We start from the raw sequence: 26,536 nt of genomic DNA on the forward strand, positions 1-26,536 counted from the left end.
AATTTCTTCATTTTGCATATCAAGTAAATATATAAATATATTGAAGAATGATTAAATATTTGGACTGGAATGCAGATTTCCGTGATATAGATAAGATATTCATTATTATTTATTTATACATTTAACACGTTTTGCTCCCTATAAAGAACTGTTTATTATTTAAATATCACCACATCCTTTGATATGTATCTTTATTTTACTTTTTTGTTCCAGTTTCTATTCAGTTTGATGAAAAAGTGTCTCAAATATACTGTGCCCTGATTCACTCTGGCCCTTAACTTTTAATTTATTTTAATTTATTTATTTTTTGCTGCATGTGCAATACATTTTATTTTGGTGAAAATGCTCCTGAAATTCTATTACCAAGTATTATCCATGCATTTAACATAAAGACTGAGAAACTGAACAAGATTAAGTGAGTTTTGCCCAAAATAAGAGCAAATATCTGTCAAAAGATTAATTTCATTAACTTTTTATAGTGTGATTAGCAGGTATTGAAACGTTATTGCAGTATTTTAGTTGGAAAGTTATTAAACTTTTTTAATGTTCGAATACTAAAATTTTATCAATAATAGTGTTGTTTTTAAACTGAGGTATTGTCGATTTAAATCTTAAATTTCCACTTAAAGAGCAATTTTCCCTAGTCTTAAACATGTCTTAAAGAAGTATTACATTCACCAAAGTCACACCTAAATAACCAGAAACCTAAACCTACATTGTTTTTGGTCTAAAATCGAATATCACATCTGCTTACAGCAGTAAGTTGTTTCGCATTTAATGCGTCGGACATTCCCTGCGCTCAGAACGCACTGAAAACTTCCCCTTTATCCAAACAACTTTTTTTTCACGCTCATAAACCTAATGCTGTGATTCATACAAATCTTCTCGATTTCAAACTCTTTGACTTCGACTACATTTCCCAATAGTCAGGTGGACACGTGCGCGGGGGTTTTTAAAATTTGCACCGAGAAGTGTTCTGGAGAAAGTGTGTCACTGGGCCACGAGTCGGGTCACATGGACACATTTCGAGCCTCGTGCAGCAGCAGTGGAGTGTGGTGCGCCTGCGCGCATCTCCTCCATCCATGCTCGCAGCTAAGCAAAACCGGGCCGACTTGACAGAACAGTTCAGAGCGATACAGATTGGGCGAGTGACAGGACAAGCGCACTGGCGTATGATTGGCTTTCACTGAATGAACCATATTTCACTGGCGTCTTTGCGCAGATCTTTTCTTCTTATAAAAGCAGATGCGCACGTATTTGGTGCGACTTAAGGAAATCAATTGCTTAGCAGTTATGGCTTTATCGTAAGAAACAGATCTTTATAGTACTTCTATAAAGAGTGCATCTTTGAGTGTTACATTGGAAATTCTGTCAAAACCCTGCATGACTTTACTGGGGCTCAACATGACGACCGCAGTAGACACGAACAACACAGGTAAGATGCTTTTAGAAACATCTTAATCATTCTGGTTTGACAAAATGTCTCAGATTGCATGCTGAAATTTACTGAATTACGCACTACATCTGTTTGGCAAACAAAGTAAATGTATAACTGCGTGGTGCAGTGTGTTTTCTTACTATCTGAAATGAGTCTGCCAACATTTAATGAGAATCATTCTAAACAATAATGAGTGATTTAATAACGTACAAAAATATTTATTTGAAAGCCTACGTGCTTCTTATATGCCATTACACACGAGTCTTCATATGAGTGAAATGAAAATGTTTGTTCAAGTATGCATCATTTGCATATATACATCGTATTTGGCATAAGAAATGGTTGCGGTATGCATAAAATGTAAATAAGGAACGAAGGCAGACATCACGGGTTAAGACACAGTGTTCTCATGAATTTCGGGGAACTAGGTCATAACTGAAAAGTCAGGTGTACGGACATCCCTGTGATGCAGGCGAGCGTCGATGGTTCTCACTCGATTCACATGTACCGCCGAGTCTAGCCATGTGCTTTTTGTTTTCATTCTCCGCTCTCCGCCTACAGCTATTGGTAAACGCAGGCGCTCATTACATAATTCCGCCTTGCTTTGAGTCTGTCCTCCCAGCGCGAACCCGTGTGTGACGCTGCAGTCTGAGCCATGTGCGCGCTGCGATTGGACCGAATAGTGAGACTCGGGGCTGGACATCACGTTAACCCGTGTTCACTTCGAAAGTGGGACATGAAATTGATCCAGTTTAACGTAACAGTTTTACCCCACTCCCTGTGACATGAACACAACGTCACAAAATATCCCCGTCTTCCCGTTAACAGTACATCTTATTTATGTTCTTAAATTAAAATCAGTTAGCATCGGTTTTCAATGCACAAAACGTTCTTTATAATGGAAAACATTTTATTATTGTTGTTATTATTATTGCTAATATTAATAACAAAGTGTTCTTTAGCAAACTACATTTATTCTTTGTCATGGATTTGTTTTTATTAGCTTTATTTCTTAAGAGTAAACAGTTATTTTAATTTTACTTAATGATGCAATATTTTTATTTAGAATTAGTTATTTAGCATATAGAGTCATGTCTTTATGAATGGAATGCTTTCGAATCTAAATTCGAATTGTCGCATTCGAAGTCGTTTAATAAACATGAAAATTCTTAACAGGCTTATTACTCAGCTCTATGGAATGCTTGATTGTGATTGGCTAGTCTTTCATTCAAAAGTAAAATATTATTAAATATTGACTGTTGCCCATAGCAACACCATGTATGTTTAGTATCTATACAGCCACAATAACTGGCAGCTGAATAATTTCAGTAATAGTTATATGTACACACACATACACACACACACACACACACACACACACACACACACACACACACACACACACACACACACACACACACACACGTGTATTTCTCTCACGCATTCACACACACACACAGAGATGGTAAGAAATGGAGAAAGAGGTGGGTCATCCATTCATATTAAGAGATTATATATACTAATGTTGGGTGGTAACCTAATAGCCCTACTAAAGTGTGTTCCGGTGATCTGACATTTTATCCAACCCATCAGATTATGCCACCAACACTGAATCTGGGTGGTTCTAGAGTTGGGGTTAGGACGATATTACAGCTTCATACCACACTACTTCACATCAAAATTTACAGTGGCAGCAAAATCTGATGGGTAAAATATAGTGTCATCAAAATGTACCTACTTTTTGAATGGGAGGAAGGACAATCTGACAAGGTAGAACAAATCGTCAGAACACTGGCTCCTGCCTTATTTTAAGCACATTTTTGCTTACCCTGGTGTAAATTTAATGTAACGTCCAGTGATATACACATTTAATATAGTAGATGGAGTTTACCAATACAGATTGTAAATGTTTGCTCGCTGCCTGCCTGTAGGTGAAAATGAATGGTGTAGCTTTTAAAAAGGCGGGTGTGTTCTGAGAGGCGTGTCTAATGGAGTGAGTCTCGTTGAAAGGCCGTCCTTTGTGTGGCACACGTGGAGAGGAGGCGTGCTTCTACAGCACACACGCGCCCCTGTCCTGCTTACACAAGTATTTCCTCTGACAATGTTTTTGAGCACAAGATCCGGAGCCACTGTTGCCATGTAAAAATAACACAAACATTCTCAATGAACTCAGTTTAAAACAGCCAGTGTAGTGGACAAGGACTGATACATCCAACGCATGACAGATGCTGTTCATGAGCATTTGAGGCAGAACAGAGGAGATGAAGCTGAAACACGTTTCTCTGCTGTGGCTCCACCTGACACAGTGACTTTCTGACCTTTTGTGCTAGTGTATATTTGTTATGTAACATCTAAAGCAGTTTGCCATTGACATTTAAAGTGCGTGTAAAGATTGCACCTGCAAAACAATAAAACTGACACGGCAAATTCATGTATGGCTCCCAATAATTTTTTTTCTAAATAAAGAAAGATTCATTAATTATATATATATATATATATATATATATATATATATATATATATATATATATATATATATATATATATATATATATAGTAAGGAAACACATTTTAAATATGCCTTTTGGTGCTGTTCACATAGTAATGGAATTAATTAACAAAATTTTTATGGTTAATTTATTTAGAAATTTGAGCGATTTTATGCAAACAATTTGAATACATATTTATATAATTGAAACTTTAGTAAACCTTGAATGAATCTTTGATCCCTTTTAATGCACTTTATATAGGAACATAAGTATGACGAACAAGAGGAAAGTGTTTAACTTTACAAGACCAAACGTAAAGGCAGTGGAAAGTATCAGGCACTAGGAAATAATATACATGCTATGGTCAATGCCAAACTGTAAACTCTAGCACACTCTGCACTTCCTCAAGAGCAAAGTTGAATAGTCTTATCTGATATGAGGTGATTGTATACACCAATGAGCAAGATCCAATTCAAATCAAAATAAACAAAGTTGTAAATGTCACATGTCTAGGCATGTGCTGTGCAAAGTCGTGTATCTTATACACGGAAATAACATGAGGCACATGTGCTTGCTCACATGGCTTACCGGTGACAGTGAAACTGTGAAACAAAAAGTTAAACCCCACTGAGACACACACACTCAGGAAAAAAAGGAGTGGTTCTTGCAACTGTTTTTTTTTATGTCCCTTAACAGTTCCTAGAAAGTGTCTCTATTTTCCAGCAAGATTCTCTAGTTTCCCAAGCTTGGTTGTTTCCATGACACCATCTGTTTTAGTGCATAGTGAAGGGAAGTATTTATGGGAACATTTTAAGGAGGACGTACCCAAAAGAGGGAGAAATAAAAACATCTGAGAACATTTTAAACTCCCTCTTTTTGAGTCTTACTAGACGAACAGTGTTGTAAATATACCTCTTCTTTCACCACCAGGTGGGGTGATATCATACATTGGATCATGTGGAGGCTCTCCCAACCGTACCAGCCCTGTGTCCATGTACAGTGAGAATTCCAACAGCAGCATGCAGTCCCTTACACAACCCTGCTTCGGATCATCATTCCCACCATCCCCTAATGGATCTCATGATTCCTCACGGATGTACACCAGTAGCAGCAGCAGCTCGAGTTCAGGATCAGGAGAGGACGGAAACTCATCATGCTCTGGTGGATCACCGAGAGGCCGTGATGATGGTGGAAGCGCACGCAATTCACCCAACAAATCAGTTGCCACCCTTACTAGTAAGTGATAAGAAGCAGAGATTACCTGATTAACGTTGAGTACAATGTCCAGAAGCACGATTATAACATCTGACTTTCCATCCAGAGCTGAATGGAATGGTGTTGCTGTGCAAGGTGTGTGGCGATGTGGCTTCTGGATTTCACTATGGCGTCCATGCCTGTGAGGGATGCAAGGTAAGAATGAGCAATTGATTAGCATGTAAATGCACCACTAAAATAGTGACTCTAATTAAAATATATTTATATTTACATGATCTTTGTGTTCCACAGGGTTTCTTTCGACGCAGCATCCAGCAGAACATCCAGTACAAAAAGTGCCTCAAGAATGAAACTTGTACCATTATGCGGATCAACCGGAATCGGTGCCAGCAGTGCCGTTTCAAAAAGTGTCTGTCAGTGGGCATGTCCCGAGATGGTACGTATTAAAAAGCAACTCCACTCCACTGTCATTTTGTATTGTTTTTGTTATTTAGAGGAAATCATGTAGCAAATTCATTTAAACAAATGGTCTCAAACTCAATTCCTGGAGGGCCACAGCTCTACATAGCTCCAACCACATCCAAATCACACCTGCTTAATAGTCTCTAGTAGTCTTGAACACCTTGATTAGTTGGATCAGCTGTGTTTGATAAAAGCTGGAGCAAAACTGTTCAGAGCTGCGGCCCTCCAGGAATCCAGTTTGACACCTATGATCTAAACATTGCTTTATTTTATATATCTGTAACACCTTTTACTTTAAGCAAAGAATGAAAAATAAGCATTGCCATTAGTGCACTGGAACATTGAATCATGTTTATTCAGTTTTGCGATATTTAAGCAAGTAGTTGCGGTCTGCAGCTCACAAAGTCTACTGGTGTTGCTGTTGATGAGGGTTTATGAATACCGCATATTGTTCTTTTAAGTGAAAGACAGCTAAATTAAATGTAAAACGAACAAACAACTACATTATCAATATCAGCATATTAGTTCAGATCAAAACTTTGACCAATATCCTATGAGTGTGTGACATTTGTCCTTTTTTAACCCACAGCTGTTCGTTTTGGCCGCATCCCAAAACGTGAGAAGCAGCGGATGCTTGCCGAGATGCAGAACGCCATGAACAACATGGTGAACAACCAGCTGCAGAATGAATTCCAGCTGGCGAGCATCACCTCCAACACCCCCTGCCCTTCTTCTTCATCCCCATCCAACACCTCCTCTTCTTCCTCATCTCCATGTCCAGGCCTTACAGTGGGGCCACAGCCTCAGCCCCCAGCAGTGCCCGTAGCACAATCCCCATCCTCACCGGCTCCAACCTCCCCAACAGTCCAACTGGCTCAAAGTCCTCCACCTCTTACCTCTACCCCACCACCGTGCACTAGTCCAGGGGTAGACAAAACCATTGCCGCGATAACCAGAGCGCACCGTGAAACCTTCATCTATGCTCATGATAAACTAGGTTCACCCCTTCTGCCTCACAATAGCGAACTAGATAACCGAAGCAACAACCGCTGCATGGCGGGATATCATCTCAATGGCCATAACACTATCTACCACCATGACAACAACGTTGCTCATCACTGCAACAACTTCGAGGTGCAACAAGACAACAGCCTCCATTTTCAAGCCTCCCAAACACCTGAAAAACATCAGCAGCACAACAACAACAGCCAGCGACCTCCAAACAGTAACTTTTACAGCATTCACCATGGACAAGAGATGAACAGCGCATCCCAGGGTCAGAACTGTCCATGGAAAAAGCACAAGGAGATTCTGCTGGTAAGAATTCTGGTATTCTAATGAAAGGTTCTTTCTTGGGAGTCTTTGAAGCAAATGTTTGATTGAAACCAATTCTTTCTTTCATTATTTTCAGGCTTGTCCAATGAACATGCATCCTTACTCAGACCCCAATAAAACACCCCAGGAAATTTGGGAAGACTTCTCTCTTAGCTTCACTCCAGCGGTACGAGAGGTGGTTGAGTTTGCCAAACACATCCCAGGGTTTAGCACGCTATCCCAGAATGACCAGGTCACTTTGCTGAAGGCTGGAACATTTGAGGTAAGCAAGTGACATTTTACTGAAAACACGACTTTCATTAATGCCACAATGCCAATTAAAACTTTTTTGTTGAATCACTTCTGCAGGTCCTCATGGTACGCTTCTCCTCTCTGTTCAACGTAAAAGAAAAGACCGTCACATTCATCTCAGGCGCCACCTATAGCCTGGAAGCCCTGAAAAGCATGGGCATGGGCGATCTGCTGGGAACCATGTTTGACTTCAGCGAGAAACTCAACTCATTAGAACTCTCAGCAGAAGAACTGGGTCTCTTTACTGCGGTCGTCCTGGTGTCTGCAGGTATGTTGCATCTTAAAGTTGAAGAGATTTCTGTGTTTTCCCACCCTTGTGTCTTTCAAACAAACTACCATTAAATTAAAGAACAATTTCAATAGGAAGTCTATTTCCAGTGAAAGTCAAGTTAAATAAATCTTAAAAGGTTTTAAAAAACAATTTAATAGTTGGATCCAAGTATGTTTTGATTAACTCAACTTTTAAAGGAGAATTCAATTTGAAGATCAAACAGAACATCCCTTACCTGCTTGTCTCTTTATAGTCAGCATCTCAATGTAATCCTCAAAATTAATTTAACCTCTTGTTGTTTGTTTCTGTTGTACAGATCGTTCTGGCATTGAAAATGTAAATTCAGTCGAGATGCTTCAGGAGAGTCTAATCCGGGCTCTCCGAACCCTCGTCAGCAAGAGCGCCCCTACGGACGCCTCTCGATTCACCAAGCTGCTGCTCAAACTTCCTGACCTGCGCACTCTTAACAACATGCACTCAGAAAAGCTGCTGTCTTTCCGCATTGATGCCTGAGGTTGCAAACTGTGAAAACCCAGTGAAAGTGGGTCATCGCTGTTTGAAGATAAAAAGGGAACAGACATTAGAACCCTTTTAGGAAGATAAACTGATGCCTTTGGCAGTGATAAGCACTTGATGACACACTTGAAGAGACACTTTGGTGCATACTGGTCCGTCAGTGGCCTTTATGAGTAAAATAACCATATAAAAGGGTCTTTGAGCCACTCTTCATGTCAGTACTTGAAATGTGTGGCTAAGGCGAAGCTAATAATAAAGCAGGCAAAAACATTTGGACTGCATCTACATAGGGAACACGTGCAAAATGCCTTTTGTGAAGAGTCACAAACAGGCCAGGAGGATGTCCAAGCCACTTCCAGAGAGGGAACGACTGAAGCAAAATGTCTAAACTCTCCTCAAACCCAGTCTGGCCTGGGTTTCTACTGGACCCAGAGTCAGAGATTAAACAATCATTTCAACTATAATGCAGATGACAGACTATACGTGGTATATTCTCATCCTTGGGAATTGTAAATTGTGTAAATATGATATATACATTAAAATGTATAATATATATATTTTTTTGTAAAGTTCACATTCAATACAAAGTATATCGATAAATATACATATACATATATATATATATATATATATATATATATATATATATATATATATATATATATATATATATATATTATGAGCACAGACATATAAGTAGAGTGTATGCATATAATAGAATAATACATGTATTTCAGGTGACTTTTACTTCATAAAGACATTTTATGAAACAAAAAGTGTAGTGTGTTGTCTTTTTTTACATGTAAATATCTGAAAAGGCTCATCTATGCAATGTTTTTAATACTTGTCTTGAATAAATCTTGGGTTATCTGTGCATATGTTTATTGTGAAAGTACTAAAAATGCATAAAAGCAAAAGAAATTACACAAAATACCCTGTTAAATATTTATACTGAAAAGGTTTGTTTGTTTGTTTTAAGAAGGCAACAGGCAAAATTTACCAACCTTTTTTTGCCTGAATCCCCTTTACCCCCGGAAAATATTGTAAGGCTCCCCCTCAACATTTAATTATATTATCACTCATATAAGTTTGCAGTAAGGATGACAAAAAGAAAAAATGTTTCAAACAAACAGTGTTTTTATTACTATATCTAGATATGTTCGTGCACAAAAAATAGCCTAATGTAGAACATAAAAAGCAAAACATCAGTAGGCCTTTTATAACTGAAAAACGTAAGCCTTTGGCCTTTAAATTGGCCCTATATTAGTTGCCAAATTTTTATAAAGTTTCTTTAAAAAAAAAAAAAGTTTCTCGTCAGTAGTTGTGACGTTTCTCATCTCATTTTGGGTGTGTATCAATTCTTTCGCTTTGCGCTCAAAAAATGCTCTGGGCTTGTCGCTGTATTGGGAATGAGTTGTCTGCAAACCTTATTGATTTGGAAGGCCTCATGCATTCGCTAGCAAGAACTTACGCAGATAATACACTATGGCTGGGTCAGTGACTCATTCCTTCGAGAAAATAGAACAAAACTATAGTTCAAGTGACTATCTTGGTGTTTCCTGCATTTCATGTTTCCAGTATCGCTAGTGCTGCAACCCGAAATGTTTGGAGCTTCCTCACCAGTGTCCAGTGTGCTTGGGTCATTAGTATTAGATGCTGATACGAATCAGTGAGACCCTGTCTTTTTTGTGGAGGGCGGATTACAAATCTGTCAAGTTTTTGGTCAGCCAGGGGACAAAATGAACAAATTGTCCACTGCTAAATTTTTTATTTAATTTGAAGCGTGCCCCCAGAGCTCATCGAGGCCCCTTTATGGACCAGGACACCCCTTTTGAGAACTGCTGCTCTAGAGGGACTTGACATGCACCAAGCATAGAAGACAGGAAATGGTCTACCTTTGAATATGAATGCAGTTAATTAAACAACTGTTAAAATGTTGGTAATGTTAAAAAAAAGAGAAAAGAAAATGGCAAAACATACAGCACACACATAAATTAAAATATATATATATTATTAAGTAAATGCCTCTTTTTGGACTCTTCTTTGTCAAAGAATGATTGACAAAATGCACCAGCATCTCTTCAACTAATCAGTCAATCACAGAGCAAAAACAGAAGCATTAAGGCATGTATACTAGACTGAAGAATGGAAAAGAAAGGTGCTTTAAGTGACTTTAAACATGGCATCATTATTGGTATGAGATTGGCTGATCTGAGAATATTTTAAATATGTTATAAAGAGAGAAAATAGGACATTTCTTTTGATAAAAGTGCCCTGATGACGCCAGAGGTCAGATGAGAGTGATAAGACCAGTTTAACAGATAGAAAGGCGCTAATGTAAATAACAATTAGTTACATCTGATGTCTGCAGAAGCATCTCTAAACACAAGTCCAACATCTAGAAACTGAGCTACATCACATGGCAACATGAAAGCACATATTTAGCCTTGTATTAATGGTTCACTATGTTGAATGAGCAATCGTGTAGGTAAATGTTTTCTAGGCAGACATTGGGACCGATCATGTTAACATGTCAATATGGACAAAAAATACACAAGATATTTTTTTCAGCACTTAATTAAGAATGAAGGCTGTTCTGAGACAAAAGTGCTTAGTTCTGGTACTATTGCACCTAATAAAGTGGTTGATGAAATTAACTCCCCTTAAGCAACCCTACCCTCACCCACCCTTAAAAAAATAGAGCAATATTGGAAATATCAAATAATAATTAATGTAAAATCCCAAGAAAAACTGATATTAAAAATTAATGACAGCAAAATGATCAATATCATTTTGCAAATGGTATGAGACAGTAAATAAACTTCAATAATCTGGCTTTAGACAGTACAAAAGTGGTGAAAAAGCAACACTCACCTTCATATAACTTATAAATCAACTAACTAACGGGTAAATATTAACAGTGAACAAACATTTGAAAATAACAGCAATATAGAAAAAGGTAATCAGACATTCACGTAAATATTAATGTCATCAAATACTTTATGAACTTTTAAGGCCTCTTAAAACTTATGATAAAACATAAAACATTAGGATTTTCAGGACAAAGAATGACATTATATTTTGGCATTACCAAGCTAATTAAAAAAAGGATTTAATTTTCCTTCTAAATAATATTTTTGTCATTATTTGCCAGTCTTAATTTCCCCCATAGCATATGGAATCTGATGATGATCTCTGCTAAGATAACTGCGTTAGTCCAGGCCCCTTCTCATTACAGACAGCAGAGTGAGCACAGAATATGTAGAGTGCTCTCCACACACATGGATCCAGAAGTGGGTCATTGTGCCCTCATAATCAGAGTTGAACAGCTCCCTATTGGCTAAATCCAGAGCAGACCTCACATCCTATTTGGCCAATGAGAGAGCTCCTGTAGTGCAGAGCCATGAGGGGGATAACTGGTACAGAAAGTGGAGTCATGCTGCAAGTGCCAAGTAGAGTATGTCAGAACAACCATGAGAAGAAGAAAAGGCACCGAATTTGATCTCTTCTTTCATAACAAGCACAAGGGTTGCCCGAAGCCAACGTGACAGGAGCTTTTCGTGTCTGAGGTGGAAACCCGAGGACATTTAAGAACAGAAAAATGGTGAAAAATGAACTTGTTGTGTAGTAAAAAGAAAAGGAGGATTAATTATCCAGGCACCAGAAGAAGCTTGAGTCTCCAGACACGGTCTAAATGGTTACCTAACCTGTTATGTCAGAAGATGGAACAATGTGCGTGTGGCACCGCTCACAGAAAGTGCTGCCCTCTAGTGTGGAATAACAAGAGTTCACTCTAAAAACTAGAATCGTTTTATTTACCCTTTTGCTATTGAATAGACACAAACATGACATTTAAACTTAAACTATATAGCTGTAATTACCACTGAACAATGCAGAGCTCTGTGAATTAAAACTACGTAATGAGCATCAATTTGAAATGGTGACTTGCTCAATCTTTCCATGCAAATATAATTATCATAATAATAACAGGGTTGGTTTTATAAAATCTAAAGTACTTAATGATTAACTCAGAAACAATACAAACATTAATTTACATTTTAAAACATTCATATATAACTGTACAATGCAGATGGTTCATTTGTAATATCTAATAGACTCTGACTCAGGAGGTGACATACGTGACGGAGTCTGACTGGAGTCTTCCGAGAAGTGGAGTAAACTTTGTGATGTCAGATGTTGGGATTGGAGGACAGAAACTCAAGCCATTCTGTCAGGACAGGATGTTGAACTGGGGGCTGAAAACAGAATGAACTCAGAAATTATCTACAAAAACATGTTGTAAGGAGCTGAGAACACTTTGACATTTATCAATTACTCTGTCTAGGGAAGACTTTCAGCAGATACTGGGTCACCATGCTCAGTGCAACGCAAGATAAGTACAGTTTGTAAAATGTCAATCAGTGTGTCTTCTCTAAAGTGCAATGGAGTAATAATTGAAGGGGAATAATTCAACTGAAAAATTTAAACCATTAAAATAAATAGATTTTAATAGATTGTGTACACGTACATGCACTTAAATAAAGAGCAAACGGGGACTGTAATTGACAAAAAACATATAGCTGGGATTATTTTTCTTAGAGATAATTAAACTACTTTTCTTTAGTGTAACCTTGTGCTTTGGCTGATTAAGATCTCCCTGTAAGCCTGAAGAAAGTAATAAATAAGACAGTTTATTTTTAATATTGCGTAAAAATAAGTAAGCTCTACTTGTATCCATACACTTTTTTTCAACATTAAATTTAGTTAAAATAAATGTTAAAAAATTTAAGAATTATTATTTTTTGTTTAAAATGATTACAATCTAAATCAATTCACAGCAATCTGTCCAGGTCAATGTCCTCAGCAATAAATACACGGCTAACTTTTAAACAAATGTTATTGTAAGGAAAATAAATAAACCATTAAGATAAATAGAGTTGAAAATTTCCGTTTAAATAAAAAGTTGAAAGTTTTATTGAGATGGATTGTTGGTGATTGTATGGCCAGATTGGTTAGCAAAACATGAACAAAAAGAAATTAAGATCTGTTTAAAAAGTTTTAAGATCTACAACACAATATTTCAGTAAATTTAAGACTTTTTAAGGCCTAAAATTTAGATTTAGAAATTATCATCAATTAAATTATCATCAATTAAATTAAACTATCATCAATTAAATTATCATCAATTAAATTAAACTATCATCAATTAAATTATTTTTTTGAAACTTTTTCAGACCCCGCGGAAACCCTGCAGATGGATTCAGTGTTTGGCTGAGAAGTCTAAATGCTGTGTTGAAATTGTCTGGAATTATTTTTGCTGGCGAAACAGAAAAAAAGCAAACAATAGTTTCAAAAACTTATCTCCTTTAATAATAATGTCTTGTTTAACTGAAACTGCACTTATCAAAGTTACAAATGATTTGTTTAGCTCTTATCTGATTGTGGTTGCTAAATTTGATACCATCTATCAAAACATTCTCTTGGACAAGTTTATTAATGATATTTGCGCAGCACTGACATGGTTTAAATAGTATTTATCTAACCATTTTCATTTGTAGCAATAAAAAAAAATTCACAAGTTCAGTACTGAGTACCGCAAGTCTTAAAAATACATTGAAATAATGCATTTACATTTTTTTTTAAATATTTTAAAAGATACATGCACTCAGATAAAGAGCAAAAGGGCACTGTAATTGACAAATAAAGATATTTTTGAATTTTTGTTCTTAAGGATAACTAAACTTGTTGATTAAGACCTGATTAAAAATACTCTGTATGTCCGAATGAAGTAGTAGTATCACAAGTTTGGAGTACCGCAAGTCTTAGAAATTGAACCATTGCTTTTCATGAAGTATACGCTACTCTTAATATCATTAAGAAAAAGAGGTCATTTTTACTGTTATGCTGTAGATATCAGAAAGTATAATTGAGATTAAGAACTGGATGACTAACAAGCATTTACTACATATATGCACAAATTACTAGACCAAAAACTTTCCCTCACAAAAACTTTTATACTGCTAAACTCTAAGTGGATGCTCTGTAAGGCCAAGCCAAGAACTTGGTTGTGTTCATTTATAGCAACCTGTCAAGGCCACAGGACCAACATTTGTAAAATGTATTTATTTTCCATCTGAAATATATCTTTAAATATTTACATCTCCAATTCTTATATGCATGACCTCAAGACTAGATTATAGTGATATGCGGTATTAATTGTAGTAATTATGCAGCAGTGCTTTCCAGAACCAAAGACCTAGTTGCATCAACATAGCATTGGCTCCCTGTTAAAGATCATTTGCAATACTGCTGATTCTATATAAATTGTGAATTCAATTCCTCTTTATTTATGTGTACTTCTGGCACATTATTACAGCCTTTCATGTCCATTGTCCATTAGGCTACGTTCACACTGCGAGGCTTAGAGCTCAAATCAGATTATTTTTCTCAGATCTGTTTTTTTTGCATGGCTGTTCACATTGCCCTCATAAATATGGCCAATATCAGATTTGCAGTGTGAACAGATCATGGTCCGAAACTGACACGTATGTGCAAAAGTACAATTATAGACTAATGTCTGTGCAGCACTTAAATTTTATTTATGCAGACAATGTGTGTACTGTATGAAGGAAGCACAATTTCAGATCATGCTTATAATTATTGCCCTTTTCACAGACAACCGTGGTGTATTTCATGAAGTGTAAAGTGCTGTTCTGCTACTACTAATGTGTATTTTGGCATTTGAAACCTAAAATAAGTCACTTGTGATTAAAAAAAACAATTATCATTTGTGATTTATGACAACCAAGGTGTGCGTTTGTCTGACCACTGTTGTCGTGAACACATCAAGGGTTAATGAGCAGCTGCAGACTGAAGTGTGAAGCAGAGCTGGTTTATCTCTGTTTGCAGAGTTATTTCATTTTACTTCGTTATAAACAACAGCCACATGCAAAAGGGGGTTTGGGTGCTTGAGCACCTGCCCTTTTTTCTCTCTGAGAAAAAGTTCATAATGAAAGTGCCCCCTTCCTTTGTTCACAGATTCCCTATCCGCAACAACCGCGACGCTCTTCAGCTTTGTGATCAACCCCCGCCCCAATCGTTAACCAGACCGTTTTGCCTTTAAAATCTTTTTTAAAATAAACAACCAACTTTTCTATGGTAAAGTATGCCCTGTGTGCCATTCTACTGTGCTGCTGAGGAGCAGATGATGTTTGCAGCACAGTATGATGCGGCATGTCACTCGAAGATTATGTAAAAGACACATGAAATCCGACATAACCGTTCACACTGCGGTCGCATTGCAAAACATCAGATCTGTGTCTGATTTAATACTACATATAAAAAAAGGCACAAAACTGTACTGAAAAGATCAGATTCCATACGGTTTGGACTGTTCACACTGTCATTACCAGAGTCAAATGTGGCCAAAAAAAATCAGATTCGGGCCACATTTGGCTGCAGTGTGAACGTAGCCTTACATTTGTTCATTACTAAACTCTGAGTGGGAAAATATAAAGCCACTATATAAAAAAATATAAAAAAACAAAGTGGGAAAATATAAAGCCACTGCGCAGAAATCAGAAAAAATAAAATAAAATTGAAACTTGCAAATCTTGTCATTTTCAGTCATGATTGTAAAATAAATAAACAAATAAATAAATCATTTTTACACTTCTTACCTGTAGATCGTTGATGTCAAGGAGATTGCCGTCTTTTCTCACAGACAGGAGGACAGCTCGACCGTGTGATGGATATCCCTCCTCAACCCTCAGATGACATACTTTGGTTGCAGTCTTTAAAAAGATCAGAAGCTTTTCAGCAGGACACCAATCGATTGCATACCTGATGAAACAAAGGAAAATATAGTTTAATTATTAAATAAAATTAAAAATTACATGTAGTACTTTATTCACAAAAATGAAAGGTTTTTCCTTTTCTTCCACAAACCATGATGCGCCACAGATGTGTTAGCTTAAATTTGAACATTCCTCATTCCAAACTGAGATGCAACAAAACCCACAATAAAATAAAAATGTATTGTGCTGATAAAAATAGTTCTGCTTGCTTTAATGGTATATTAGGCTATTATAACCTTTCATGGAACAGTCAAACTTTTTTAGTATTAATAGTTGCATATTGAATCAAATATTGCCTGTTTGTCAGTCAGCAGGCTTAATTTTAGCTATGTTGTCAAAACATGCTTAAAATTATTTGCTTTTGGTCAGAACCTTTTGCACGTTACCAAAATCAGATTAGAGTTCTGAGTGGCATGATGTCTTTGTTTTTTTTTACAATTGAATGTATTACAATCCAGAGGTTTACAGAGCAAATAATTAGAAATGTTATTTATTAAAGTTCACCCAAAAACTGAGAATCTTGTTGAAGACAAACAACAATATTAAGAAAAAAATATAGCAAAACCAGAAGCCACTATTTTTCTACTATTGTTGTCAATGCAAACCAGCTAGCAATAGTCTTCAAAATAACTTTGTGTTCAATATGATAAAAAAAACTCATTATGGTTTGGATCCACTTAATGGTTAATAAAATTTTATTTTTATTGCACTATATTATAAAATAAACTGTTCTACTTTAAATGTATGCAAATAATAATTTTTTTTTTTACCTGGCACGCAGAGACTGAATCTCAGACAGCATCTCTCCTTGACTTATGTACTTCTCCATCACTTCCTCAAGGGCGACGCTCACTTGCCTAAGAGGACCATTCATCGCCTCCTCTACAAGACCAGCAGTTCCCTGAAGCACCTTAAGGAATAAAACAATAAATACCAGATAACTACAAAAGAAAATAGAAAATTAGCACTAAGCATTCACAAAAACAAAACATATTAAAATTATTTGCACATTAATATTATATTGATATTAAGGGCTAAAATTACCAACAGGACCTTATTATTTTAATTATTATAATCAGCATGCCTTAAAAAAAACATTCAAACATATATTTTGCACATTTTAACATGAACGTCTAAATCATGAACAAATAAATAAAATACGTTTATACACCAGTTCATCATTAAAATGTATTAATTTACACAATGACTTCATATCTCATTTTAATGACAGATGTATTTAAACATGCATTTTAAAAAAGACATAAAAATGTTAAACAGAATACTATACAGACAAATTTATGGTAAAGTTTATTTTTACTTAAAAATTTATTTGATAGCACGTTTTTTTATTGTTACTTTTTTTCTGCTATTTAAGCACTGATTGAGTTTACATGAGAAGTTCATTCATGTTTTTTTGTGCTACAACAAGCAGCAGAGGAAACGGTGATGCTGTTCACTCATGCTCATTTAAGTGTGGTGTCTATACAGTGATCTGCCACACCACATCAAAACAGACAGACAGACAGATATACAGACAGATATACAGACACACAGACAGATATAGATAGATAGATAGATAGATAGATAGATAGATAGATAGATAGATAGATAGATAGATAGATAGATAGATAGATAGATAGATAGATAGATAGATAGATAGATAGATAGATACTTTCTAAAATTCTAAACATTATTATCAGCATAATCAATATTACATACACACCAACCCAAAAAACCTTAAAAAAAACATTCACAACACTACCATGACAGTGAGACATAAACAAAGTTTACATTTTTAAAGCATCTTTTTTAGTTACAAAATTGCCTGATGAACAAAAGAGTGTCTTATTTATTTTTTTATTAACTTTGTTAAATTTGGGAATTTTTCATAATGTTTAATGAAGTTTTATTCACCCAACAGCTAAAACAATGGTTCCACCAGCTCTGCATGTTTTCCATATATCATTAACCTTACACACATGAAACAGATCATCAGCAGAGACTGCAAGACAGATGCTGTATCCTAAATCACCCCTTATACCCTCATTCACTATTCCCTACATTGGTCCACTATTATAGACCACTTAAAGGAGTGAATGAAACAAGTGAGTAAATTGGTGCACCAGAATGAATGTTGCTTTGTTTGTTCTTAGCTGCTTGATAAATCCTTCAAAAAGATTAGATTTTACTTTCTTGTGAGATCCTGTGATTTCTGACTATTGGCAGGTCGTCTATTAGTAATGAAACGAAGACTTTGAAACATTTCTTTAAATAATATTTTATTATTAAACTTACAGGCAGATGGCTTTAGATGCCATCTAGTGGTCAGATACAGAAACTAGTTTGGCACACAAACTCACAATGCATGATTGGGGATTTTCTATTCTTTGAGTGAATATGGGTCGTTCACTCATTATTTAGGGTTTCTACAGGTTTCAACTCAAATTTAAGACTTTTAAAGACGTTTTTAAGACCATTTTCATACTATAATGAATGAAATTTCACACAAGAATAATTGCTAAAGATTTTTTAATGGCCAAGTTAAAACTTGAAAAAAAAAAACATCAAAAACAATTGTTATTGTAAGGAAGATAATCAAAACCATATAAATAAGTAAATAGAGTTAATAACTAAACGCTTCATAAAACTTATATTAAAATATTTTTTAGTGACTGGATGAGTGTTGGCCCGATTGGGTAGCTTTACATAGAATACCCTGTTATTGCTGTGCATTGTGGGATTTATTCAGTGCACTTCCATTATGATTTTGGACACCACTAGAAATGGTTGCTATAGTGCATGATTATGGGGAGATTTTTGGATACTTCCAGCAAGTTTCTTATATGGGGAGATGAAAATGCCTGTATTACCATTGGCCTCTATTACCATTGGACTTAGTCATAATGCTAACTTGGTCACATAAAGCATGTCTTAAACAATCAAATGTCGTCTTTTAGTCTCCTTCCCTACATACTGCCAAAGAGGCAGCATTAGCCATTATGCCTTTCACGCAAATGATTTTAGGCTCTTCTTCGATAAGCTTTGCTTCAAAACTTAAAAAGTAGACATGCAAAACACGTAGTGCTGGAACGTGGTTGAGAACCACTAAACTAATACACCATACACTCAATATTGATTCTTTGAAAAAAGTGTTCAATTGCACATTCACTCATCTCCTCTGTCATGCATCACAGCTCTCCACCTCTCAATACACACTGACAAACAGTACCTGAAGATGGAATTCGTCTTTGGTTGTCATGGTGATGGTGACACGCAGCGGTTCAAGTGGTTTTTCGCCAGCATGAGTCAAAAGCTCAAGGCAGAGCTCAGAGGGACTGACTGACAGCAGCCTGTACTGCATACCTTTGTGAGTCATTGTAACCAGCGACTGCAGCCTGACAGACAAACACATTTTTCAGAATAACGAAACACAGTCACTATGGCATTTAAATCATCTGGAAATTACTACATACACAGACACACAATCACATTTCTAGAATTAAAGGTCACATTCATTTAACATCTAATAAATGGTTTAAAACTGTAATTGTTAACTTGTATACTACATTCTAGGCCTGCATAATACATCGTTTAAGCATCGATCTTGCAATGTGTGCATCCACAAAAGTCACATCGCAACAAGACATGCAATGTTGAGTCGGGATTACAGATGACCGGAAACCACAAGTCAAAACACAGGAGATTTGTAGAGTTACTGCAGAATTAAACCTTAATCGAGTGAAGTTTATCATCTGCATGTGTTTTTAGTATTTTAAGAGACATTATGGCATTTAATATTGCACAAAGAAGTTTAATAAAGATTAATTTTATTGAATTATTTACATGATGAAGGCCATGCAGTGTTCTTTTACATTTAATGCTTAAATTTCTGTTCTTAAATACTGTTGCTCTCTCCAGACAAGCGTAAAGCATGGTTTGTTTCACTTTGATATTTGCTCCATTGTGTTCATTTATGACTGTAGTTTGTCTATTATGTATGTATATATTGTTTATTATAATGCCACATAAATATCAAGCAGCACAAGTTTTGTCTGCATTAATAATAATGCAGCAGCCCACATAGTTTGTAAAAGTAAAGATCTTGTGCCAATAAGGGTGTAGTGAGTCGTGACAACTTTGGTAGCTGTAGTCTTCTGGAAACATTTCACTGAAGTTCTAACTATGTATGTAACATATACTAAGAGTTGGCGTTTAAAAAACAATTTCTAGATATCAAATGTGGCCTGAAAAATAGTTAGAAATGTCACAGTGAAAACCCTGGGTAGGGATAATTACAGTTTGGACCCAAAAATGACCAGTCTGTCAGATGAAGAAGAGTCAGAGATTCAAATAAATAAAGATAACCGAAGATAGTTTGCAGTTTCACCAGCCAAGATCAGATTCAACACTTGCTAAACCCCAAATCAATATCGGAGTTGCTTTTGCACGCTGGAGGGAAATGATGTTATGCAGTTCAAAACCACGATCTGAAGGGTCACACCACGGCTGAAGTTTTTCTTTTAGACAGGCATGTCTTAAAACTATTTTAGCCACGCAAAGCTTATGTAGACTGTGTTCTTGTTTATGAACGGGTTTTATTTGCACAGAAGTGTTGTTCAGCCACTAAAAACGTCCAGCAAAAGATTGGCTATTTCCAAGTTCATGGAGTACCTTTTACAGCATCCATAATATGGTCGGTTAAATAGACCTGAGCATTCGTTTAGTTGTTCAAATGAAAAAGGAGCTGAAAACAAGCGACGTACAAGGATCAGCGAGCTCAACTGAAAATGAAAAGTCATTCATTGTCTTGGTAACGTAAATATAAGTGCAATGTAAAAAGATATTTTTGTTTTTAGCACTCCTTCTATTCTGATATTATTTTTATTTAGATTAATAACAAAACCTAAGTAAATGTGCTCTTCCGCCTAACCAGCTTTACTGAGGTAAAGTTTGATTTATATTCACAAATTCGTTCATTTTTGAACAGTGATAGCCTGTGACACAGTTCTGGGGAACTGTAATTCCTGCACCCGCTGACCTGTCAACAACTACGGTTGATAGTGCGTTTGTCCATTGAGCTTTCTAACTGGTGAATGACATAATCAGTGTGTATTCACACGTTCATGACTTAAGGAGGCGTAGCTTTGGACGGCAGGGGAGGGTTGTAAAAAAATCTATTATGCTAATGCTAGCATTCTGGCTGATCGCCTACTGCACCTTTAATTTTATGAAATAATTAATTTGAATTTCTAATTGAAAGAAAAATCATTGGGAACATTTGGGGTTCTGATGTGTTGTTTTTGTTCTTTTGTGCAGCTTTATGTTATGGTCACAAAGACGTTATTTAAATATAATGAAAATAATATTTCTAGTTCACTGGTAAATTTTGTTGATTGTTTGCATTTTTATTTTAATGAATCCATTTATTTATACAGATTTATATTAGTATAAACCGTTTTATCTGCAGTACTGAGTTGTTTGAAAGGTGCAGGTGTAATAAAGATGTGCTTTATTTCTGACAATTTTAAGAATACATTTATAAGTTTTGTTAAGGGGTTGTAGATTATTGTCTACCTCTTTCTGTTTTATGACATATTTATATTACTATTTCACAGAGAGACACCACAGCAGACAGTTTAGAGCTTTAGTGAACAGAGTCACTGATTGGTTGAGATCTTTTTGTATTGTCTTTAAATAAAAAAATGTGATTTATTCATAAATAAGTCAATCTTTGCAACTGATAACATGCAACAAATGACTACTGAAATATTATCAGTGGAAATTAACCTCAGGATGTTAGATGTTAACATATATTCTATTGGCAGACAGAGATTTATCAGTAATAATTAACTGCGGCAGAGTTGTATTTGTGCTGGGTCTTTGCCAAAAAACAGGATGTTTACACCCTTGGTTGCTACAGTCTTTTGGATTTTTGGCAGCACTAGAATATACATTAAAGTTAAGAGTTTATACAGAGTGTAAAAGGGCTGCACAAAATTGGAAAAATTTTACATTGTGATTTTTTTTTTCTATACGGTGTATATTGTGATATAAAGATGACTTAAATAGCTCTATTTACTCTTTAGTCATTACTTTAGATTAAGTGGGATGATTCTGTTGGGAAGAAAAATCTAAATATATTTGATGTACTTTATAATATACATGTTTAATGCATGTTCCTGTCACTTTTGATCAATTTAATCCATCTTTGCAGAAAAAAATATTACTTCAATTATTACTTTAAAACCAAGTCCCCACATTTTTTAGCAGTAGTGCATGTATAGACTCACCCATCTCTTAATAGTGTCCAGTCATTAATTCGTGCCTGTCGTTTCTCAATCTCATCCTTGAGCTTAGAAAGCTGCCCATCACATAAATGCATGGCGTTTTGGGCTGCCTGTAGGGAATCTTCCAACTGAAAGCTGATTTGTTTCTGTGTGTGAGAGAACTATAATTAAACAATTGAACCTGTTTATCCCACGGTTGTTCTAATATCTTTTTGGTGAAGAAAAGTGGAAATTAAATTATTAGTTAACTAGACAAACCTGTAAGTCTAAAGTGAGACTTACCTCAGCTCTCTGATTTTGTTTAGCTGTAATCCTCTCCTTCTCTTTGCACTCCTCCTTCTGAACAAGAACAACATTTCATGTACAATACAACAATAAAAATTTGCAAGTGTAAAATAAAACTACATTATTCTGTCATTGTTTATTTGCTTAGGGTCACACAACTTTTTCGCAGGACTTTAAGCACCCTTTCTTTAGTTTTCTACAATCAAAAACATAATCTTTAATTCTGTCTTGTTTTGAAAATTCATGTCTTGGTCAGTTTGTATGTTTTTGTTAGATATTAACCCGAATAAACTAGAATTGAGAAAGCTTATAAACTTGCAACTGCCAAAATATAGTTGCAATTCATTTAAAAAGTATGAATTGTGGAATAAATAATAAAACCCAAAACAGATTCAAAATGGCAAGATAAACATTTGTAATAATAAAAAGACAGAAGCGCAAGATGTAAACTAAAAATTGCAAGAAATTAAGTCAGAATCCACATTAAGAAACTCAAAATGCAACCCAACACTGGAAAACATCCATACACCATGTTAACAATTTGAATAAATAAAAACAAAAAGGTCTGACTAAAGATTCATAAACCTCAAATGGAGAAAAGGTCAATTCTAATAATAAATTAAAGTCAGGAAACTCAAATGAAAGATAAAAAGTCAGAATTATTGTAACATATACAGTTGAAGTTAGAATTTTTATCCCCCCCCTGAATGATTAGCCCTATTTATTTTTTCCACAATTTCTGTTTAACGAAGAGATGATTTTATCAACACATTTAAAAACATAATAGATTGAATAACTCATTTCAAATAACTGATTTATTTTATATTCCCCATGATGACAGTAAATAATATTTGACTAGATATTTTTCAAGATACTTCTATACAGCTTAAAGTGACATTTAAAGGCATAACTAGGTTAATTAGGTTAACTAGGCAGGTTAGGGTAATTAGTCAACTTATTGAATAACGATGGTTTGTTCTGTAGACTATCGAAAACATTTAGCTTAATGTGGCTAATAAAAAAAAGAAAAAACTTCAAAGGGGGGCTAATAATTCTGACTTCAACTGTACATTTTTAATTCACCTGACATAAGAGATATAAATAGAAAAATACATTCTGACTTACTTTCATCTCTAAAGTGGAAAGCAGAGAGTTCAGTGTTTGGCGTTTAGCCTGCAGCTCCTCCATGCGGATCTGAAGAGTGCTGATGAGCCCCTCCATCTCCTCAACTTTCTCCTGATATTCTGCTTTTAAAGTTTTCCATGCAGAACGTGCTCCATTACCTGTGTGCCAACACACACAAAATCAAGGCACAATGGGGTATATGCAAAGCTAGAGTTTTTCAGCCAATGATAAACTTCCGGAGAAAACTTGTCAATTTCCTAAGGTTCCTTTTACAGCATCGATGTTGTTATTACAAAACATTCAGTTTAATAGACTTAAGCATCCATTTAGTCGTTCAAGCAAAAAACAAGATGAAAGATGCAACCGCTAGTGCCGTTAAGATCAGCAGGCAAGCGCAGAAACTCCATTGAAAATACTGGGGTAAAATAAACTCATATTATGAAGACATGGCAGGGGAAAATGAACTTCAACTCAGTGCTTCTTGTTCAGTCTGGACACACTTTATATCAAATATCTATCAGGCTTTGAAGATCCCTGATTTTTAAAGAAATCACATTTTAAAAGTGGAAATTTTATAATAGAAAGACAGTTCACTGGAAGCACTGAGGCTGGCTGGCTGAAATTAATAGTCTGTGTGCATATACCCCAATTCACTTTCTGCAAATGAAGCGGCCGCATATAACAACCCATGATGAGTCTGTTACCTGGGTTTTGAGGACAAGGCTCATCCAACAGTTGATCCACTGACTCCAGACCTGCTAACAGCTGGATCATGTCGTCCACCACAAACAGCTGCCTAAATACTTGCTTCTGTTTTCGACGGCAGTCCTAGGCAAAAAACAAAATGCTTTAATTTTAAAACATCAAACATTCATTAGTTAAATCTTGACTGCTATAAAGATAAAACTGTGATAATTGAGTATTAGACATCAATTTAAATTCAACTAAAATTTAAATAATGACATGCAAAAGAAAACAAAAAAGGAAACTCATATTATTGTTCCATAGTAGGAGGTTTAAGTTACATATTAGAAGACTCTTATTTACCATCAGATATGGAACCATAATCTCTCCTTCTCCTGTTTCCTGCAACTCGGTTGTGTTGCATGATTTGGAGGAAGACAAGTCAGTCCTTTCCAGCAGTCTGAAATTGAAAAATATTAATTACACTTATTAAGACCCTTAAAAATGCTAATAAAAATTAGACACTGAATGTTACAGGGATAGTTCATCAACATTAAAATATCCTAACAGTTTATTACTCACAATGAAGTCGTTCCATGTAAAGATATTCTGAAGAATGTTACAAACAAATTAGCCATTGACATAGTAGGAACAGAAAAGTCTAAGTCAATGCATTATAGTCTTAAACAGAAGGGGAAAAAGTCAAACTGGTTTAGAACAAGTGGAGGATGAGTAAATAATAACAGAATTTTCATTTTAGGGCAAACTGCTTCTTTCAGATCGTATACAGACTTTGAATTTAGATTTTTAAGCAATTTCAAACTTCATATGAATAAGAACATACAACAAACTGTTAGCTACAGTCGACTGAACTTCATACATTTAAGGGTGTCAAACTCACATGCATACCATTATGACTTTCAAGTCTACAAAATATAACAACTGAAGATGAAAAGTCAGAACAGTTTAAATAAAATGACCTTGTAAAAGTCTACAACTGTATAGTTTCAAATAGCGACGGATTAAGTTGCTTTCACACAGTTATGAGTGTTATGACAGACTTATGAGTGTTATGACAGACGAGAAGGAGAGGATTAAATGTAACAACACTAAATGGTCAATATTGCAACAGAGGTTAAATTAATGTTATTAAGACACTTTTATTTGACCAAAAGTGGTCAAAAATCACCGAAAGAACGAATTTGCTAATGATATTTAAGAGGAATTCATAATGGTCACTTTGTACGATTGCCTCCTTTCATCCCTTTGTACCTTTTACACACAAGACAAATTACATTGATGTTTATAGCATCTGTGCATGGTTAAACGATTTGAGCACTTCAACTGTATATCTGATACTTGATTATTTCCAGAAATGCAGATTTCTTTACAATTTGTTACAGAATACTCACGCTTCGACTCTCTCCGTCGCCATTTCTGTTTTGAAACTCACACGCCAAGCACTGATTGGTCGGAACTCTGAGGCATACGTCACAAACAGGCTGCGTCTCAATTCGCCTACTTGTACTACGACCACTGATCAGTAACTACGACCTAAAAGTACAAAATTGTTTACAGTGTAATGTACCATAACGTCCATAACGTTTCGTTACTTTTACCTGCAAATCTCATCTCCCACCTTTATTTTGTAATTCATTTCTTACCGTATTAAACACCATTCGCGGGTCAGAGAAATCTCTTGTATTAATTGTGCTTTTTTTTAAATAATGACCACACGCGCCTTAATAACATTTTACATAGTTTACAGACGGAATGTAACGCTGAAAACTATAAACAGGGGAGAGTGGGGACGGTCGCAAAAAGACTTTATTCTCTCTTCAGGAATGAGCAAGTGATGATATTCATACTACATATTCTGCTGGACCCTCCTTCAATCTGGAGAAATTTTCATCAGCCATACTGTATGTGAATTCCTTCAGTATAAAATTCATCTTTACTAAAAAGAAAAAAAGTAAGAAAAAAGTTTCTCATGCTGTCTAATCTGTTTTTGTAAAACATTATTCGTTTATATAATTTACATCACTGTTTTTCTTAGCTTTAAATAGGTATAGCTATCATGCAAGCTATTGTGCCTCCCTAGCACAGACAGTTTAATTATGGTGACAGAGTTGCTGTTGCAACTGTTCCCAATCACAAAATTGATTTTAGCTCGTCATATTACCAATGTACCACCGTTTCAATGTAATTTAATTTGGAGGGAAAAAAGTTTAGTAAAGATTTAGTCTAGATTTTGTTCAGTTTTTTTAGGTCTGATAGTTGAC

At 35.5% G+C, this 26,536-nt stretch overlaps 2 protein-coding genes across 4 annotated transcripts; one reads left to right on the forward strand and one right to left on the reverse strand.

Moving 5' to 3' along the window:
• The first annotated feature begins 1,096 nt into the window (after nt 1-1,096).
• nr1d1 (nuclear receptor subfamily 1, group d, member 1) lies at nt 1,097-8,793 on the forward strand. The gene is given in 8 exon segments (NM_205729.2): nt 1,097-1,435; nt 4,858-5,163; nt 5,249-5,337; nt 5,434-5,578; nt 6,194-6,921; nt 7,016-7,201; nt 7,288-7,498; nt 7,818-8,793. Coding segments are annotated over 8 exon segments (1,914 nt in total). The 5' UTR covers nt 1,097-1,383; the 3' UTR covers nt 8,015-8,793.
• A 3,018-nt stretch (nt 8,794-11,811) lies between these two features.
• si:dkey-225f5.4 lies at nt 11,812-25,749 on the reverse strand. Of its 3 annotated transcripts, none has more exons than XM_017354754.4 (11): nt 25,667-25,749; nt 24,837-24,863; nt 24,618-24,714; nt 24,275-24,398; nt 23,571-23,728; nt 22,443-22,499; nt 22,164-22,306; nt 19,103-19,268; nt 16,644-16,783; nt 15,697-15,859; nt 11,812-12,273 (listed from the first exon to the last, which is right to left on the reverse strand). In XM_017354754.4, exons 1-11 carry the CDS (start codon nt 25,687-25,689, stop codon nt 12,208-12,210), a joined length of 1,164 nt encoding a protein of 387 aa, XP_017210243.2. In that variant the 5' UTR covers nt 25,690-25,749; the 3' UTR covers nt 11,812-12,207. The 3 variants fall into 3 exon arrangements, with proteins under 3 accessions (XP_017210243.2, XP_073800477.1, XP_001340467.3); XM_073944376.1 differs by having other exon boundaries at nt 25,527-25,749; XM_001340431.10 differs by lacking the exon at nt 24,837-24,863.
• Between the last annotated feature and the right edge of the window lie 787 nt (nt 25,750-26,536).

Source organism: Danio rerio, chromosome 3 (genome assembly GCF_049306965.1).
Source record: "Danio rerio strain Tuebingen ecotype United States chromosome 3, GRCz12tu, whole genome shotgun sequence".
Taxonomy (NCBI): domain Eukaryota; kingdom Metazoa; phylum Chordata; class Actinopteri; order Cypriniformes; family Danionidae; genus Danio; species Danio rerio.

Excerpts from the sequence above, each read along its gene's own strand:
- si:dkey-225f5.4 (XM_017354754.4), bottom strand. The coding sequence starts at position 25,689 with ATGGCGACGGAGAGAGTCGAAGC. Across the intron at positions 22,307-22,442 it reads AACAAAATCAGAGAGCTGAG|AAACAAATCAGCTTTCAGTT; the intron begins GTAAGTCTCACT and ends TCTCACACACAG. Across the intron at positions 12,274-15,696 it reads TTGACATCAACGATCTACAG|CCCCCAGTTCAACATCCTGT; the intron begins GTAAGAAGTGTA and ends TTCTGTTTTCAG.